We start from the raw sequence: 16,244 nt of genomic DNA on the forward strand, positions 1-16,244 counted from the left end.
GCTTGTTATGGGTTAAGTACTGCTGTATAATGGGAGGTCCTCTGGAGCTCCCCACGTTCCTTGACCCTGGCACAAGTTCACAAATACTTTTCTATTTTTACACGTGTAGCCAGAGAATGTGCATGGAAAACTACAGGGTCCTGACGCAGGTCAGGCCTGAAACCCAATACAACCTGTCTAGTCACTTGAAAAAGGCAACTTGGGACTTCTTGCAAACTCAAGAACGAAGGTCTCCAACTCAGTCCATGGACCAAGTCTTTTCTGGTTTTTACTACCAACATGGTTAAAATAACATGACCTATTGTCAAAACCAAGTTATGTAGGTATGTATGAACATTAAGATGTTGCCCACATTCATGTTTTGTAAACAAAACCATTCCTGCTTATTAAAATTGGAAACTTTGTCTTTAAATCTCCTAGACTTTGTGAAGAAAGGTCAGTAGTGGTACAACACAACTCAGGAACAGCTTCTATCTCCAAGCCATAAGGTTACTCAACAGCCACCCAGAGAGGCAGCTGCACACTACATCTGCCCCAATGTGCGTCCTGTGGATTTCCATTCAATGTTGTATATACATTCAGTGTCATATGGTCCATTTAATGATTGCACCTATTGTCTGGCTTGTATTTATAACTTTTACAATCTGCAGGAGACATGCAAGAAAATCATTTTGTAATGTACATCCATACTATGCACACATGACAAAAACTTGAATAACTTGGCTTTTTGAATGTCATACTTTGGTACTCTTCTGCAAGTCATTAAGTGCATGTGCTCCACTTTTGTGCCTACAATTAATAGAAAACCTATATAGAAGTATCACCTACAAGTAGTTATTGCTCCAAAAAAAAAGTCAGCATGACAATTTAGGAAATGCACAGAAGACAATACAAACCTACTATTACAGTATAATAGAGTGGTAAAAGATTTGTTTCCACTTGTCAATTTATTGAGACTTTTTTTTAAACTGAAGTAAGAATTATAACAACTTATTTCATTCATCATTCAAACAAACTCAAATTTCTGTCATTTACACTCAGTACTCAAGCAACCCAAAGATAATACATAAACATGCAAGTCACCCTCTATTGTCTAAAGTCATAGCAGTCATATTCTGCTACAAACTTAAATGGCACACATTTTGTGAAATCTCATGAAGTTGGGGGGAACAATGAGCTCTAAATGTGATTACCAAGATATAAAGCTTTTTTGAGGGCGTCAAATTGTCATAATAAAAAATGTGATGCAATATACTTATTAAAATTAAGGCTTCCTTTTAAATTAGAATGAATATATTCAGTATGTCAGTCACACATTGCTCGCTTCTACTTTATACAGCATTCGGTTTGTAAAACTCATAAGTTGTGCTACTATATAAGAACGCATGCTTTAAAAATCCATGTTGGTACCAAGTTATCAAAGATTATTTACATGTGTAACCTTTCAGGACCCCTTTCCCTTTATCAACTACATTTACATGTATATGCAAATTGAGGACAGATTTACAGGACACTATCAAACCAAGACTCTGCAACTAAAGAAGTGAAAAGAAATTGATAATGGAAAGAAAAATACACAAAACCGCATATAACTGTATGTGCCTACATACATATATATGCTTATATAAAACAGATGAAGTTATCCCAAATTAGAAGTGCAAACTAATCAAAAAAAAGTTTAACTGAACCAGAAATTAAAATTTTACATTGGGCAGATACCAGAATACCTTCCATTCTGAATCCACATGCTTGAAACTATACTACTAAAACTAATCTTATAAGGTATGAATATGCAAATAGCTAACATATGAATTAGGGAAAAAATGGTTGACAGGTTAAAAAAAAGAGCATAATTTACAAATAATTTACAACTTACATTTTTTGCAAAGTACCATTTTCTGTGAGAACACTATAGAGAAGAGGGAGTGAGGACATTTCTCCATGCTGCGTTAATTCTCCTTTAAAAGGAAATGTGGAGGGGATGAAAAAGTGGGAATCTGAGACTGCAGTTTATTCTTTACTATATTACAGCGTGAAGATTCAGACAAGAGTTTCAAAAAAATTTTCTGTAACTTTATTTCATTCATACACACAGTTTCGCAAAAAGAAAACACCCACCCAATCTCTCCCACCCACCTAAAAAAAAAAAAAAACCATCAGCTTCCTCCACCACAAGCAATGCTTGCTATAGTTTCAAATCTGTTTTTAAAATAAATACTCTTTCCAGGTGTAGACGTGCTGGTCTCTTTACATTCTCGTTACGGTTTGACTTGAATTGTGTTTGCATGAAGGCGTCTGAAGTGAGAGCCAGCTCACTGTGTCTGGTACCCGGCCATCCCGAAGCCTGCCTGGTTTGGCATCACAGGGGCCGCCTGGGCCTGGGTCGGCTGGGCCCCAAATCCTCCCACCCAGGCAGGAGACTGCGACTGTCTGTAAGAGGGGGAGACACGGGTTACAGGCAGCTCCCCAGTCAGGCAGGGAAACATTTTAGCTCAGAACAGAGTATGTATGGTCACCTTGATATGTTCTGTGCTGCCGCTGCCAAGATGGAATCCCTGTAAGAAAGATATGAAAAGTTTTATAAATAAGTGCATACACATTTTACCTGCACATAAGAGGCTGTGACTAAATCAAACGTTTATGCCATAAACAACCAAAATGAAGTAGTGTTCAAGTCAAAATTCAAGAAAAATAATGTAGCATGTGTTTATTACACAATAACTTAGGAACATAAAACTGAAAAGCTGAAATATTTAAAGGGACTTACTCCACACCAAATCCTTGCTGGTTCCACGCCTGTCCGTACATTCCATAAGATGGTACTTGCCAACCGTTCGTCATGTATTGTGTGTATTGCTGTGGGTTCCCGTACATCTGACTCCACTGTCCCCACTGGCCATACTCCATCTAACAAAAGCAAGCAAAAACACCATAGAGAAATTATTCTAAGAATTATACTTTGAGGATCCTATTTATTTTCACATGTAGCTTATCCCCAAGTGCTCCCAACACAAATTTTTAAAAACATCCATTAATCTTTGCAATTTTGCACTCAGACATGGGTTCACACCTGTCTCAGTCTCTGAGGAGTTTGCTCCCACAGTCAAAAGACATGATTCATGCAAATTAGTGACTCCAAATTGCCTGTAGTACATGAATGTAGAAGTGAAAGATCTTATATTATTGCCCTGTCATGGACTGGCATTGTGTCCAGGTTGTACCCAGCCTCACTCCCTATGCTTGTGGGAAAAACTGCTCTGAACTGCTGTGACCCTGTATTGAACAAACGTTATTGATAATGCATGGATTATTATTTTTTGGAAAAGTTACTTTCTGCTGATCAACAGAAAACAGTGTTGAAGGGAAAAAAGATACATTACACAAATTTCCCACAAGCTGCAGAGTGAAGAACTTTAATCCCACCTGTTGAAAGTTCTTGGCCATATCTGGGGATTCTTTTCCCCAGTAACATTTCACAACATGGCCTTCAATAGTTGTGCCATTTACAGAGACAATGGCATGGGCAGCGCTGTCATGGGAAGAAAACCTGCCAAGAGAGCAACATTGATGGGTGATTCAAGAAAGCCATGTGTAAAAGCAAACAAACATATGAAGTCTTCACTATGGATAATAGTCTGAATTAGCATCAAAATTTTCAGAACCTTGAACAAAAAGTATTATATATGCACAAGTACCTAGACTACAGAACTGAGAAGTCAATGCTGTACTATGAACTTCTGCAGTGACTCAACTTAGTTTCTTTTAAATTCACACCCTTTCATATTAGGGTGGATGTTGGTGTAGTATCAGCACTCCTGGTTTCCTATGTGAAGTGTAGCTACAGTGCCACCCAGAGGAATATGAATGAAACAATTCCGTCTAAATAAGCGCAGGTTTTAAGAAAACACATTTAAAAGAAAAAAAAAAAAAAAAAAAAAAAAAAAAAAAAAAAAAAACAGTACCAGTGACATCGATGAGCTGTCACCTACTCATGAAAACAAGTGTGTTGCAGGTGATTTACTGAGAAAATCATTGTCACAATCCAAATGACAAGCTCATCTGAACTTTGTCTTCCTGGTGCTGTACCACAGTAGTAATTGTTTTCCAACTTTGAGTCATTATGAAAAGAGTAACACACAGGGCTATGAAGAGGTACAAAAGTGATGCATTTGATTCAAAGTGAATAAGGAAGTGCTAAATCCAAGAGATGCTACTCAGATGTGACCAGGCACATTTAAAAGTTGAAAGAAAAAGCCCACATAAGCATAGACAGACACACATGATCTCCCTACGTCAAAACAAAAAAAGGCAAAGTCACCAGCCTCCAGGCTGACAAACCTAAAACTTGTAGCCTTTAATGAAAAAATATTGCTACTTAACCCTGAAAACTAACACTGACACAGTATCACAAAAACAACCTATATTTACCTGATGAACGAATATCCCTTTTCTGGGAAAACTCTGATTTCCATTATTTGTCCAAAAGGAGAAAACGTCTGACGCATGAGTTGCTCTGCAAAGGGGTGGGGCAGTGAAGGAAAAAGATGAAAATCCATTGTCTGTCTGTTTTGGGTTTTTTTTTTAAAAAACAGCACAGCCTAATGAAATAGCTGCTTTGCTAAACTCTGTATATAAGCAGAGATGGTATACCAGATATATAACTCTGATCGGGTATACCATTTTCTAGTGACCATTTAATTAAATCACCAAAAAGGAGCTGAACAATTACTTACCTGACAGCCCTGACTGGATCCCACCACAGTACACGGTGCAGTTTTGAGGGCTAGACTGATTAACCACATCTTCAAATCTCAGCTGCTTGGAGTTATCTGGAATGACAAAAGTAAACATTTATTTCATGAACATGAAGTCACATTACTGAAGTCGTAACCGCAAAGTATGCAAACAAGAGTGAAACGGCTTCGGGCATTTTTTTTCCCCGAAAACCCCTACTCAGTAATGACAGTCTCAGTTAGCACTGCCTTCAAACATCCACCGGGGCATGAGGTGACACATATATGAAAATATTTTGTTCGAATTCCACCCTCACTGTAGCACCATCTAGCAAGGCACTTGTCCTTAATTGCTCCAGTGAAAATGACCCACCCGTATAAATGGTTAAGTAACTAAGTAGTATAGCACCCTGGCTCTCAATTCACAAACACTGTTTGGAGTGAAGTCCATTCCGAACCCTCAAGTTCCTTTCACCAATAAGGAAATCAAAAATACCATACATCCATCCCTGAATTTAACTATTAAAATTTTTTAAAGACATGAGATGAAGCTATAGCACTTTAACAAAAGTCATTTACTTTAAATATCAAAATTAAAACAACTTTAAAGTCGGGGGGGGGGGAGATTGGTCTTTTCAACAACCTCCTAACCCCCCCCAATGGTTGACCAATTCATCCCATTAGAATCTGCTACCTTCATTAGTTTCTGGCCTCAACTTTATAACCTACACATTCAAAAAAAAGTAAAAATACTTGTGGGTTCATTAGTATTTCGGGGTTAGTGATTTACTTATGGGTTTTATAAAATATTTACAGGTTAGACTATATAAAGATGACATTCAGTTAAAGCTACAATTTATTATTTTTTGACTTAACATTAACAATTCTGAGATACTTTAAAACTAATACACAATGACTGAATAAAAAATATCTTGTCTTCACAAACCCCTACTTAACATCAGCTGTTCACCTGTTTATTCCACAAACATGTACAGCATTCATTATGCTGTTATTGATCATGGAAACTCAAATACCAGATAGAAATGTAAACAAAATAAAACTAAGGCACTCCCATTATCCCATTCCGTTCTATTAGCTGCTACTGCTAACAGCTGAATGCAGACACATGTTGCACTAAAAATAGGTAAGAAAATGGAATTCAAAAACTAATCTGGAAAAAAGTTCTATCTTCAAAAACTCATACGTATAAAAGTTATAACACACAGAGCCAGCATATACAAGTAAACAGCTTCAGCTATGTGTGTAAATAATACTTACTTTCTTGAACGTTCTTCGGAGCAGGTGGCTTGCGAGTTGCCCAGTTAGTTCTAATCTGCCGACCTCCTAACCACTGGCCGCCCATGTGTACAATGGCATTCTCTGCATCCTGAATGGGAGAAAGGAAGGGAAGGCAGAGTTTCCCCAATTATTTTCTCTACACTGGGGGGGGAGGGGGGGGGGACAAAACGCAAAGCGACTTTTCTTTTAAGACTAATACCGATGTACTTAAACACAACCCCATTGAACACACTGAGGGAAAAAAGAAAACAATGTAACCAAAAACCTTTCCTGGTGCCAAAGTCTGGGATTTTAATTTTGGCAGTCTGCGAAATGAACAAAAAATCTTGTATAAATTCCAAAAACAGTCAGTGTGACACCTGCTCAACATACATATGCACATGTAATGTATATACATATATACACAAAAACATACAGATGTCTAAAAACTTGTAAGTTAAAATTTGCAGGTATGTGTTCAAATTTTACTTATTCCATACTTTTCTGGGACCACTAATCGGTAAAAGCATACCCATATTCTTGTGTTTAGAAGATAAAATAAAAACCCATTAAATCAGTTAATAAAACTGCACTACAGATTTGCCATGCCTTCAGCCAAGAATTGTCGATTTAATTAAAAGGCTGATTATACTGCAGAAAGGAAATAAATTCATTTGCCATGGCCAGTATGATGCTGATCCCATTTAGGCTAAGGTTAACCTGAAATGATTTTGAAAACTTGATGGAAAGAATTTTTCAGAATATGCCATATGAATATATAGAAAGCAGGGGTAACTCCTGTTGGCTGAACCTCCTTTGTAGAACTGAACAATGTGGTAAGACAACATTAACAGCTTGCACATTGCTCATAGTCTACAAAAGATAGTCTTGAGGATAATTTCTTGTAATGATAGCCAACGTAAAGTGTTCAACACTATTGTTTACTACATTCTTTGATCAGAAATTTAGTTTTATATTTAACATACAAATTAATATCTTCAACAATGGAACTACCTGTTGAATTACACAAATTAACACACCCCGTGTTTATGCTCTTCTAGATGCCCCATTAAAATAACTGTCCACCCTGCAAAACATCTTGCCTGTGAATAGTACAGATTCTGGTTATGTAAAGCTACTCTAGCTGGCTGAATATTCATGCTGTGATTATCGCTTAAATATATATTAATGCAAAGTCCTTCACTCCACATGCCTGAGCTGTAGGCTTACCAGTTTGTTATAGAAGGACACAAATCCATACCCCTTAGATTTTCCAGTCGTCATATCCTTCACAACTCGAGCGTCTCTGTCAAGAACAGATTACAATCTTATCACTCACTGCTACCAAGAATAGGTGGAAAATAAAAAGGAACCACACACACTGTAATGAAGAATATCTTCTTTACGTTAACCCAGTTAAGATATTTGCCTATGTTTTGTTTACTTGATAAGAAAAACTGAACTGATTAGCAAAATTGAATTCCAAAAAAATATATAAAATGTAAACATGCAACCTACACTACTGTCAAAACTTACAATTAAATTTAAAGGCTCATTTTATTGTTATGGGAAGATGTCCCTTCATCACTTAATAAACTAACAACTATACTCCTAAACACTAAGGTTAAGGCTTGCAAGTCAGTAAATCAACACTTCTTACTTTGTTTGCCATGCATTCAAAAGTTCTGCTAATGGTGCTCAGCCTACCAATAGAAATATATAGAAATATCAAAGAGAAAAAAAAGGAATTAAAAGGCATACATGGCCTGTTAACAGATTTCTTTATTTTTCCTGGTCAATTCTTTATCACCAATATGGAGATTGGGAAGCTGCAAATTTTGAAAAATTGACATTTTCAGAATTTTAAGAGAGGAGAATAAAACTATCAACAGTACTACGCAAAAACCATGAAGAAAAACATCAACTTTACACAAATTTAAACTGGTCATATTTCCAGAATCCGAACCACATAATGTTACTGCAAAACTTCTGAAATGGATGCATAATAAAGTGTATAGGAATAGAAATAAGAAAAAAAATCTACAACTGAGTTTCCAGTGTGCACAGTTCCTTGCAGTTAGCCTTCAAGATCCTGTCCATTCTTATGAGCAATTCTGTAAAATAACCAGAATGCTATTACTTAATTGAGACTCACAACTAAAATACACAGCTGAAGGCTTGTAAGGATTACAGAAACAAACCTCATACTGCCATAACATTGGCTTACTTCACATGCATTGTTACTTACCATACTTAAACAAACATGAGTGGAGAAAGAAAACTGACTTATTAAATGCCACAACAGGGTAAGACAGAGAATGGAAATGCCGTGGTGTGCGCGGTTAATCGGGGCCTTAAAGACGCCCTCTGCATTATAACCAACAGGGCTGATTTCTGAGAGCTGAGTGGGAATGGAGATGATCAAATGAGTTTTTCCATGGACTCACTGGTGAAGCTTCCTACAGACTAGATATTATTTCTGCTTATAATCACTTTATAATAATTACCTAACACTACTTAACTAAATTCAAGCAAAGATTGAGCTTTCTCACTTATTCTCCTTCAACTAAAATGTATTCAAAGTTACTGATGGAAAAAGTCACAATATGTGTAGGACTAGATTTGGAATCTCAAAAATATACTGTATTCACTATGCATGTCTTATACCAAATTTAAAAATGACCAAGCTTTGCAAATCTGAGCAGTGTTTTATCTATGTTTTTGCTTACTTCTTCAGTGTTAAAGAGTACATGTACAAAGAGAACATTTTACAAATTAAATCTTTAAACTATGCAATAATTTAATTAGAATGTGTTTTGTGTTAGCAGACTTTTAGTAAAGAAGTACTAAATACAACACTTCTTACAAAATTTCAGGGTTTCCATTTACAGAGAATTATCCTGTTTTGGAAAGCTTTAAAAGAAAAATCAATTCCACCTGTTCCCTCAATTTTTAACAAACCTGCCACACCATAATTACAATGTAAAACCAGAACCTGGAAAAACTAAAATTAAATGGAAAAGTGTAACTATCACTATTTTAAGCATTATATTTATACTTTCCTGGTGACTGTGATGTAATTTATACTTTTTATTTTACTCAAACAAATGGATCATTGTGAAATGTTTTTCCACTTTCTTTGAAGAGAAAGTTACCTTCTTACAGCATTGCATACAAAAAAAGAGGTTTTTATGACCTGTCAAATCGAGCATTTCTGAAACACGAGTAATGATTAAAAAAAAATTTACTGAAACTGCAGCAACTTTTCAGCTGATAAAATGTGCAAATGGAAACCCATTACATTTTAATTTATCAAGTGCTATCAAGAGTTTTATTTGTGTAAGACAAAATAATGTATCATGAAATTCTTTTTTTACCCAGTGTTTTGGCATACCGCACTGCTAAATAGCATAAACTTGGCAAATGTGCCTCAGTAGCAGATGTGTCAATATGTTATACTGAATTAAGCATTTCCCATTTTTAACAGAACTAATAGGGCAAAACTAAAGTAAAACCATACTGAAATGATTTGGCAAAAACAAGGTAAAAAAAGAGAATCAAAAATGTAAATACATGGAAATGTAAAAAGGCAGTTCTATATGATGCAGTTTAAGAAACAGTACATTTTGAAATACCAATGTTACATGGCCTAGATTTGCCTTCATCACTGCATGAGATTCAAAAGATGAAGCTTCACACTTACGAGATTTTACCAAAAGGTGCAAATGCAGCTTTGATATCTTCTGTCGTTATCTCAGGACTCAAATCTCCAACAAAGACATGGAAGTGATCTAAAAGAAACAAACAATATTTAGAGAACATAATCTGTATAATGATGCATATTAACATATGGAAATTTAAATTCCTAGTACAGCAATGGAATGTACTATTGTCACAAAAAGGGAGCGTAAAAATGAAAGAAAAACCATACCAAGAAACATCAAAAACTCAAAGTGGGATCCATGCAGCAAAGCAATTTGGAGAGCTAATAATGTGATCTATGCATTCCCCACTGTAAAAATATACAACACTATCTGCTTATATAAATTCAGGAAAGTGGAGTTGAACGGAAAACTTACTTGATGTGTCTTTCTTCTGACTACTTGGAGTTGTGGCCCAATTTACTTTGACCTCCTGTTGGGGGGGTAACATTTAGGTGTTACCTTCATGAAACACAGGCATATACTAACAGCAAATAAGAAGAAAATAGGACTGACAGCACAGCCAGTGACTAGCCAACTTCCTAGCTTTTACAGACCAATGCTGTACAATTTATTTTAGTTGGACTCAATTTAATCAGGCACACCTCAATTCTTTGTCCTTGTTCATGGAGTTCAATTCAAGAAGTTACTAGAAATCTGACTTCACTAGGGATATTATAGAAGTAGAGGCTGTTCACACACTTTAAAACAGTCAAGCTCATTTTTGAGATCATGCCTCAACTGAAGCATAAAATTTCCAAATTCCCTAGAAATTAAACTAAATACATGTGGTGGGTGGTATTTTAAAATATGATCTGAAAAGCAAAAACTACACACTTAAATCTGAGAGACTTTCTCCAAAAGGTGATAAAATCAGCTAAGTTTGATTCCTGCACCCTAATTTACATTCAGGTATGCATGATTCACCAACATTCATCAGCTGTTGTCTTTCAAGTTATACCTTTAACATAAAAATTTAATACTATCCAATCAAGGTTTGAACTTAGATTCACATTTTTATGCAAAATAAATATTTCCGCAAAACTGAGTCAAGTGGCATAGGAAAAGTCATCTATATAATAGAACTGACACTATAACACGAAAAGAACAAACCTTTCCCAATATCTTCCTGCCGTTCATTGCTGCCAGTGCAGCAGCCGCATCCCTATGTTCATAGAACTCCACGAAGCAATAGGGATCATTGCTTGTATGCTGCAAAACAGAAAATCCGACAGAAGAGTTGACCCTTCTGCTATCGGGTTGCTGAGAAAAAAAGCCAGGAAAGGATATTATTGCATAACATTGAGCTCAGTACTGGAACATCTTTAAAAATGTGAATACAGAGTGGGATCTACTGAGCTCAAAGTTGAGGTTGTTGTGGCTCAAACAAAATCACAAAATGGTAAGTTTAACATTTTTTTTTTTTTTTTTTACCCACAGGATAATGGATTAAAAAAAGAGAGGTACATAAAACTACGCATAATAAACCCACATTCCATCAAGTCTGCTTCATTTGTCACGATACAGTAGTAATGAACTGAATCTATAGGATAAGAGCACAACTTGGCACAGAAAATGTCCAATATCACTAGCAATATTTAAACGATAATGTTTTACCAAAAAAAAAAAAAAAAGAAAAAAAGAGAAAAAAGAGAAAAAAAGTTACTTTGCTACTACTGAACAGACTACGCGGCTGATATGCATGCATACTGCAACATGCATTAGAATATAGATGTTCAAAAGCAAGGAAAACTAAGAGCAAAGTTAGAAATTCATTTTTACAGGTTGCTTTACTTAGGATTTTCTGGGTGAGTATACGGAAGTTCTACTAAATGTATATTGCACAAGCATACTGTGAACAGCAGCAACTTAATGTTAACTTTACTGATGCCCCCCCCCACTATATTGTAAACAACTGTGCACAGCCTGCAGTTGAGAAATACTCATTTAAATTTAGCTTCACTTTTCCCCCCCTTTAGCACTAAGGGTTATTGGAGGGGGGGGGGTATACTTCTTGTTTCATAACAAATTAGTGCAACTAAGCATCTCTGTGGTGAAAACATGGTTTTGTAACTTGATAATTACAAAATCAGGTGCTGGCCACCTACTGTATGTTGGAATTTAGCTGAACTGAATTTGTAATTACCCCTGACTGAACAGTGAATGAACAGCGTGAAAAATAGTATTCATGATTTTAATTAATGAAGTTATTTTCTATGCACAAGACCAGATGAATAACAGCACTATAAAGCTATGAGACTAAGTAATCAATTTGATAATGGAAAACAGTTGATATTTGCCAAAGTTTCACGAGCACCTACAAAATAAAGAGTAGATTTGTTATAGTTGGTAGTTTAGTCATTCGAGCTACTAATTTAACTTGAAGCACTGTAACCTTTCAGCCTGTGTCAAAAATAGTCCATTACACCAAGATGTGCAGACCCACAGATGGAAATTCAGAACAAACATAAAATACCGTTTTCCATTAAACTTTTTTTCTGGGGAGTTCTTACTTCTATAAGGATTTTTTAAAACACTAAATCAATTTAAAACTTTCAATATAGTGTGAGATGTTACACAAAATATTTATATACTTTACATATAATATAAAAAGCCCACACAAAGCTACATGGCATTTAAAAACTGTCAGTTGACCTTATGAGAGCTAGTAATTTCTTGCACTTTGCATAAATAAAATTTAAAAAAAAAAAAAAAAAGTTAATTTCCTTTAACTCCTATTTTCCATAAACCCAGCAAAAGAAGAGAACTTGGATATACTTGGAGGAAGTTGTTCAAGCACCACCCCCAAACATGTGGTAACAATAGAATGTAGTGTATACAGTGAACTCATGTTTAGAACTTGAACAATTTGAGACTTAAAAAGGTGTTCTCTTGATATAAAAAAAAAAAAAAAAAAAAAAAAAAAAAAAGAATGGCTTGGTGTCATGAGTACAAAAGACCTTGAATGACTTGAGCTTTCTCAGAAAGATTTTGATACAGAATTCCACAACACACACTACATATCCACATATGTACAATACTAAGTGATCTAACAGCAGGAAAAGCAGCTGCGCTCCCAGAGTTTATACACCTACTCTGGACGTCACTACCTGAAGAAGATAACTTGAAGGCAATATGGGTGGGAAATTTACCAATGCCCTGAAAGTCCATTTTTAATGCCAAATTGATTAACGTATAGATCAGGTAAAACCACATTACAGCATAACAATAAAATCAACACTGGATCTTGTTCTCTGTGGTATGCCTTTTTATATGACATATAATACAAAGCCTTACCTCTGTTATCATTTTACAGCTTTTGCAAGGTCCAATCTGGGTGAACAACTGAAGAATTAAAACTTCTGTTACATCTCTGGACAAGTTACCCACGTAGCTGGAAAACAATGAGGAAAAAGAATTTTAAAGTACAGTTAATAGACTGAGCACTTCCTTCACAATAGTTCAATTTCAATAAATGTAGCTTACGTTCCACAAAGTCTAGTAACTAAGTAAGATTTAGGATGCTTTTCTCCCTGCAGGCATGCTGATATGTAACTCGTGAGACAGCTATTCATGTGAAAAGTTTCCAGCAATGGTATGGTGAATGTTGACAAAGCACCCTTGAAATTTTAGGGTGTGTTAATGGATTGTCATTTAGCGGGGATCAGTTAGGTTGAATAATCATGATTAGTTTAAGAAAAATAAAGAATTACTGCTCTTAACGTTCCAAACTAAATTTTTCAAATGCCTACTGGATCAACCGCATGTGTATCAACACAGAATCTTCACTCAGTCCACACTTACACCAAAGTACAAACAATGCTGTGAATTTCATTCTCAAATACTGTTTTATCCCACCAGGCCGACTCATTTCTTTCCTCCGGGCAGTCATGCAACGTTTAAGTTCTTCCAAGACTCTAGACAATTTCCAAAAAGACACTACCGAAGAGCCTGCGCTTGAGGAATTTGTGCCACAAACTGGTTCATCGGAACACATGTAGAACCATTTTTACATCTCCTGGAGGTGGGACTCCCAATAATCACGATCCTTAAGCACTTTTATTATCTTCATATTACTAATACCAACACAACAGACCAAAGCAAAGGCAAAGGCCAGTTACCTTACCCACTCCGTTGATAGAAATTAAAGAAAGTTTGTGAATTAACAGGTCCAAAACATGTGATGCACTAATGATGAGGTCAGGGGCCCATAAAGTAGAATGACACAATCATGTCAATTGTGACAATTATTGAATTAAATGATATCAAGCTTTTCAGCAGGAACAAGTGCATATTTTCTAAATTGGACAGCAAGAAATACAAATTTTCAGGCTCGTTAAATACAATAGATGCCATGTTGAGAGAGATAAACTGCCCGAATGCGGCGAATACAGCTTTGCTAAGGGAAAGAAACCGCGTAGCAGCAGGCTGTGTCGCAGACCCAAAACAAAACAACAAATTTTATTGAAATTAGTCGAAACAGATTACCACACATATGTGACATATTTATTATTCCCAGCTGGTACCAAAACACAGCGACCTAAAGCAGCTAGGGCTGATCGTTATTGAATATATTTGAGCACAGCGTCAAGGCAGGGAAGGAAGGAACAAGTGTGGAAAACAACATGAATATGGCTGAAAAACAGTTAGCAGAGCCGCTGACGGCGGTTACGTTGTTCCGACGTGTTTTATAAACTAAGAAGGCGGCCTGTGAAGCCGACACGGTGTGTGTGTACACAAGTTGCTAACTAGCCATGATAAAGAGTTTCATGTTTAACGTCTCAGCGGTGAATTCCGCCGTTACAACCGCAGCACGTAGCGGGATACTAGCCACCGAGCTACACGGGCGTTATGGACGCTGGTCGACGGCCAGCTGCTCTCCGCTCGGCTCACCGCGTAAATAGCTAGCTGGCTAACTGTGTCGGCGGTTAGCTAACAAGACAGAAGAGAAAACGGCGTTTCGAAAAGTGACATTCCACGTCTCTTACAGCGTTTTTGGGTGGCTGTCGTCCTCCATATTCGGATATATCGAAGAGCGATTATAATACAACCCTCAGATCCTTTTTTGGTGGTGCTCAAACCGCTTCTGTTCAAGCTCTTTCTCCGGTACAAGACAGAAAATGGCGGAAACCGGCGAGTCAGGAAACCCCCGAGCGCGCATGCGTAGACCTGCTCCGCCGACCTCACAATATAAAATTAGCGCACGTGATATTATATGTGGAGACAGCGCAAACATAAGCCGTATGAAATAAATTTGTTTCAAAATATAGTAATATCCAATTTAAAAAAAAATCGTCATTAAAACAGAAACTGTCCGTCACTGTTTAAACGCTTTTAAAAGAAGTATTGTCAGTGCATTATGGGATTTGTAGTACAAATGGGAATATTTCGCAATTGCCATGTCGGCAGTTAGAATGTGTGCAGCTGCAACTCTGACAAAACTCAGCTGTTCTGTCCTATTATGTAGACGTACTCATTTTTCAATTCTAGTACATTAAATGCCAACTGAATTCTCAATGCATTTTTCTGGAGTAGTGCTAAAATTAAAATGACAGCCATTGCTGTTGTTATGTGCTTCCGCTCAGTTTAATTAGGTACGGCGTTCAGAACTATCTGTTGATTCGAAAATGTTTAAATACTCATGATTGTTTTTTTGCGACTGGAGCTCGCTATTTGGCAGTCTGGTGTCAGGTGACCTCTAAGACCCATCTGGAAGTCTGGTGCTGAGCTTGTCTTACACTTCCCAGAATATGTCAACATAACGGTTATGATAACCTTCCCGAGTCCACTGCGAAATCAGTTATTCAATATTTTCGTGTTTATTCTTTTGTACACTTAAGTACACAGTTACCTCTTAACTTTAAATTCTTGCTGATCACCCCTAACAAATGGTTTATCCAGCACTACTAAGTGGCTTATACTTATAGTGGTACAAACTTCTATGAAATAAAAAGATATCGTCACTATATTATATAATATACATGTATATAATATACAAAATATGACCCCAGCGCATACACGTGAAGCACCTCTATAAATAAGTAAATCTGGAAATACATAATTGCACATTAGCAACAGGTAGAGTGTGGCTATTTCATATCCTGATAATCAATCATCTGACTGAATTCTATAACAAAATTAGGACACACTTATAGCTAGGCATAGTTGTAAAGAAAAGAATTTAAAAGCCTTTTTATTAAAGCTTGTGGACCGCTTTAGTCCTGGACGAATTCAACACTTAAAGAAAAATAAATTGACATATTATTTGTTGAACTGTTATGGAAATACAGAAAATATCTATCTATCTATCTATGTACATGTGTGGGTGTGCGCGCGCATACATTAGGAATAAACGCTCGTTCTTATCATCGAAATGCACAACTACTGAGATTGTTCCACTGCATAATTGCTGCCGCATAACCTTATTTCAAAGAAATGTGCATTACATGTACATTGTGTTCAACTTCTGCCTTCACTGCCCGCGACAGCGCTGCGCTGCGCTGTTCACGCAATGCGTGACGTCATTCGGTGA

At 36.5% G+C, this 16,244-nt stretch overlaps 1 protein-coding gene across 3 annotated transcripts; it reads right to left on the reverse strand.

Annotated features, from left to right (window-relative positions):
• Positions 1-917: 917 nt before the first annotated feature.
• Positions 918-14,853, reverse strand: tial1 (TIA1 cytotoxic granule-associated RNA binding protein-like 1). Of its 3 annotated transcripts, none has more exons than XM_018749596.2 (13): positions 14,701-14,853; positions 13,010-13,106; positions 10,826-10,924; positions 10,091-10,145; positions 9,715-9,802; positions 7,242-7,317; positions 6,012-6,120; positions 4,734-4,829; positions 4,429-4,513; positions 3,424-3,547; positions 2,768-2,907; positions 2,517-2,555; positions 918-2,430 (listed from the first exon to the last, which is right to left on the reverse strand). In XM_018749596.2, the coding sequence occupies exons 1-13, from the start codon at positions 14,727-14,729 to the stop codon at positions 2,313-2,315; spliced, it is 1,155 nt and encodes a 384-aa protein (XP_018605112.1). In that variant the 5' UTR covers positions 14,730-14,853; the 3' UTR covers positions 918-2,312. The 3 variants fall into 3 exon arrangements, with proteins under 3 accessions (XP_018605112.1, XP_018605111.1, XP_029107145.1); XM_018749595.2 differs by having other exon boundaries at positions 10,826-10,975; XM_029251312.1 differs by lacking the exons at positions 918-2,430; positions 2,517-2,555; positions 2,768-2,907; positions 3,424-3,547 and having other exon boundaries at positions 4,425-4,513; positions 10,826-10,975.
• Between the last annotated feature and the right edge of the window lie 1,391 nt (positions 14,854-16,244).

This window comes from Scleropages formosus, chromosome 4 (genome assembly GCF_900964775.1).
Source record: "Scleropages formosus chromosome 4, fSclFor1.1, whole genome shotgun sequence".
Lineage (NCBI taxonomy): Eukaryota > Metazoa > Chordata > Actinopteri > Osteoglossiformes > Osteoglossidae > Scleropages > Scleropages formosus.

Excerpts from the sequence above, each read along its gene's own strand:
- tial1 (XM_018749595.2), bottom strand. The coding sequence starts at position 14,729 with ATGGAGGACGACAGCCACCCAAAAACGCT. Across the intron at positions 13,107-14,700 it reads GACAGCCACCCAAAAACGCT|CTACGTGGGTAACTTGTCCA; the intron begins GTAAGAGACGTG and ends ATTGTTTTCCAG. Across the intron at positions 10,976-13,009 it reads GCTGTAAAATGATAACAGAG|CAACCCGATAGCAGAAGGGT; the intron begins GTAAGGCTTTGT and ends TTTTTTTCTCAG.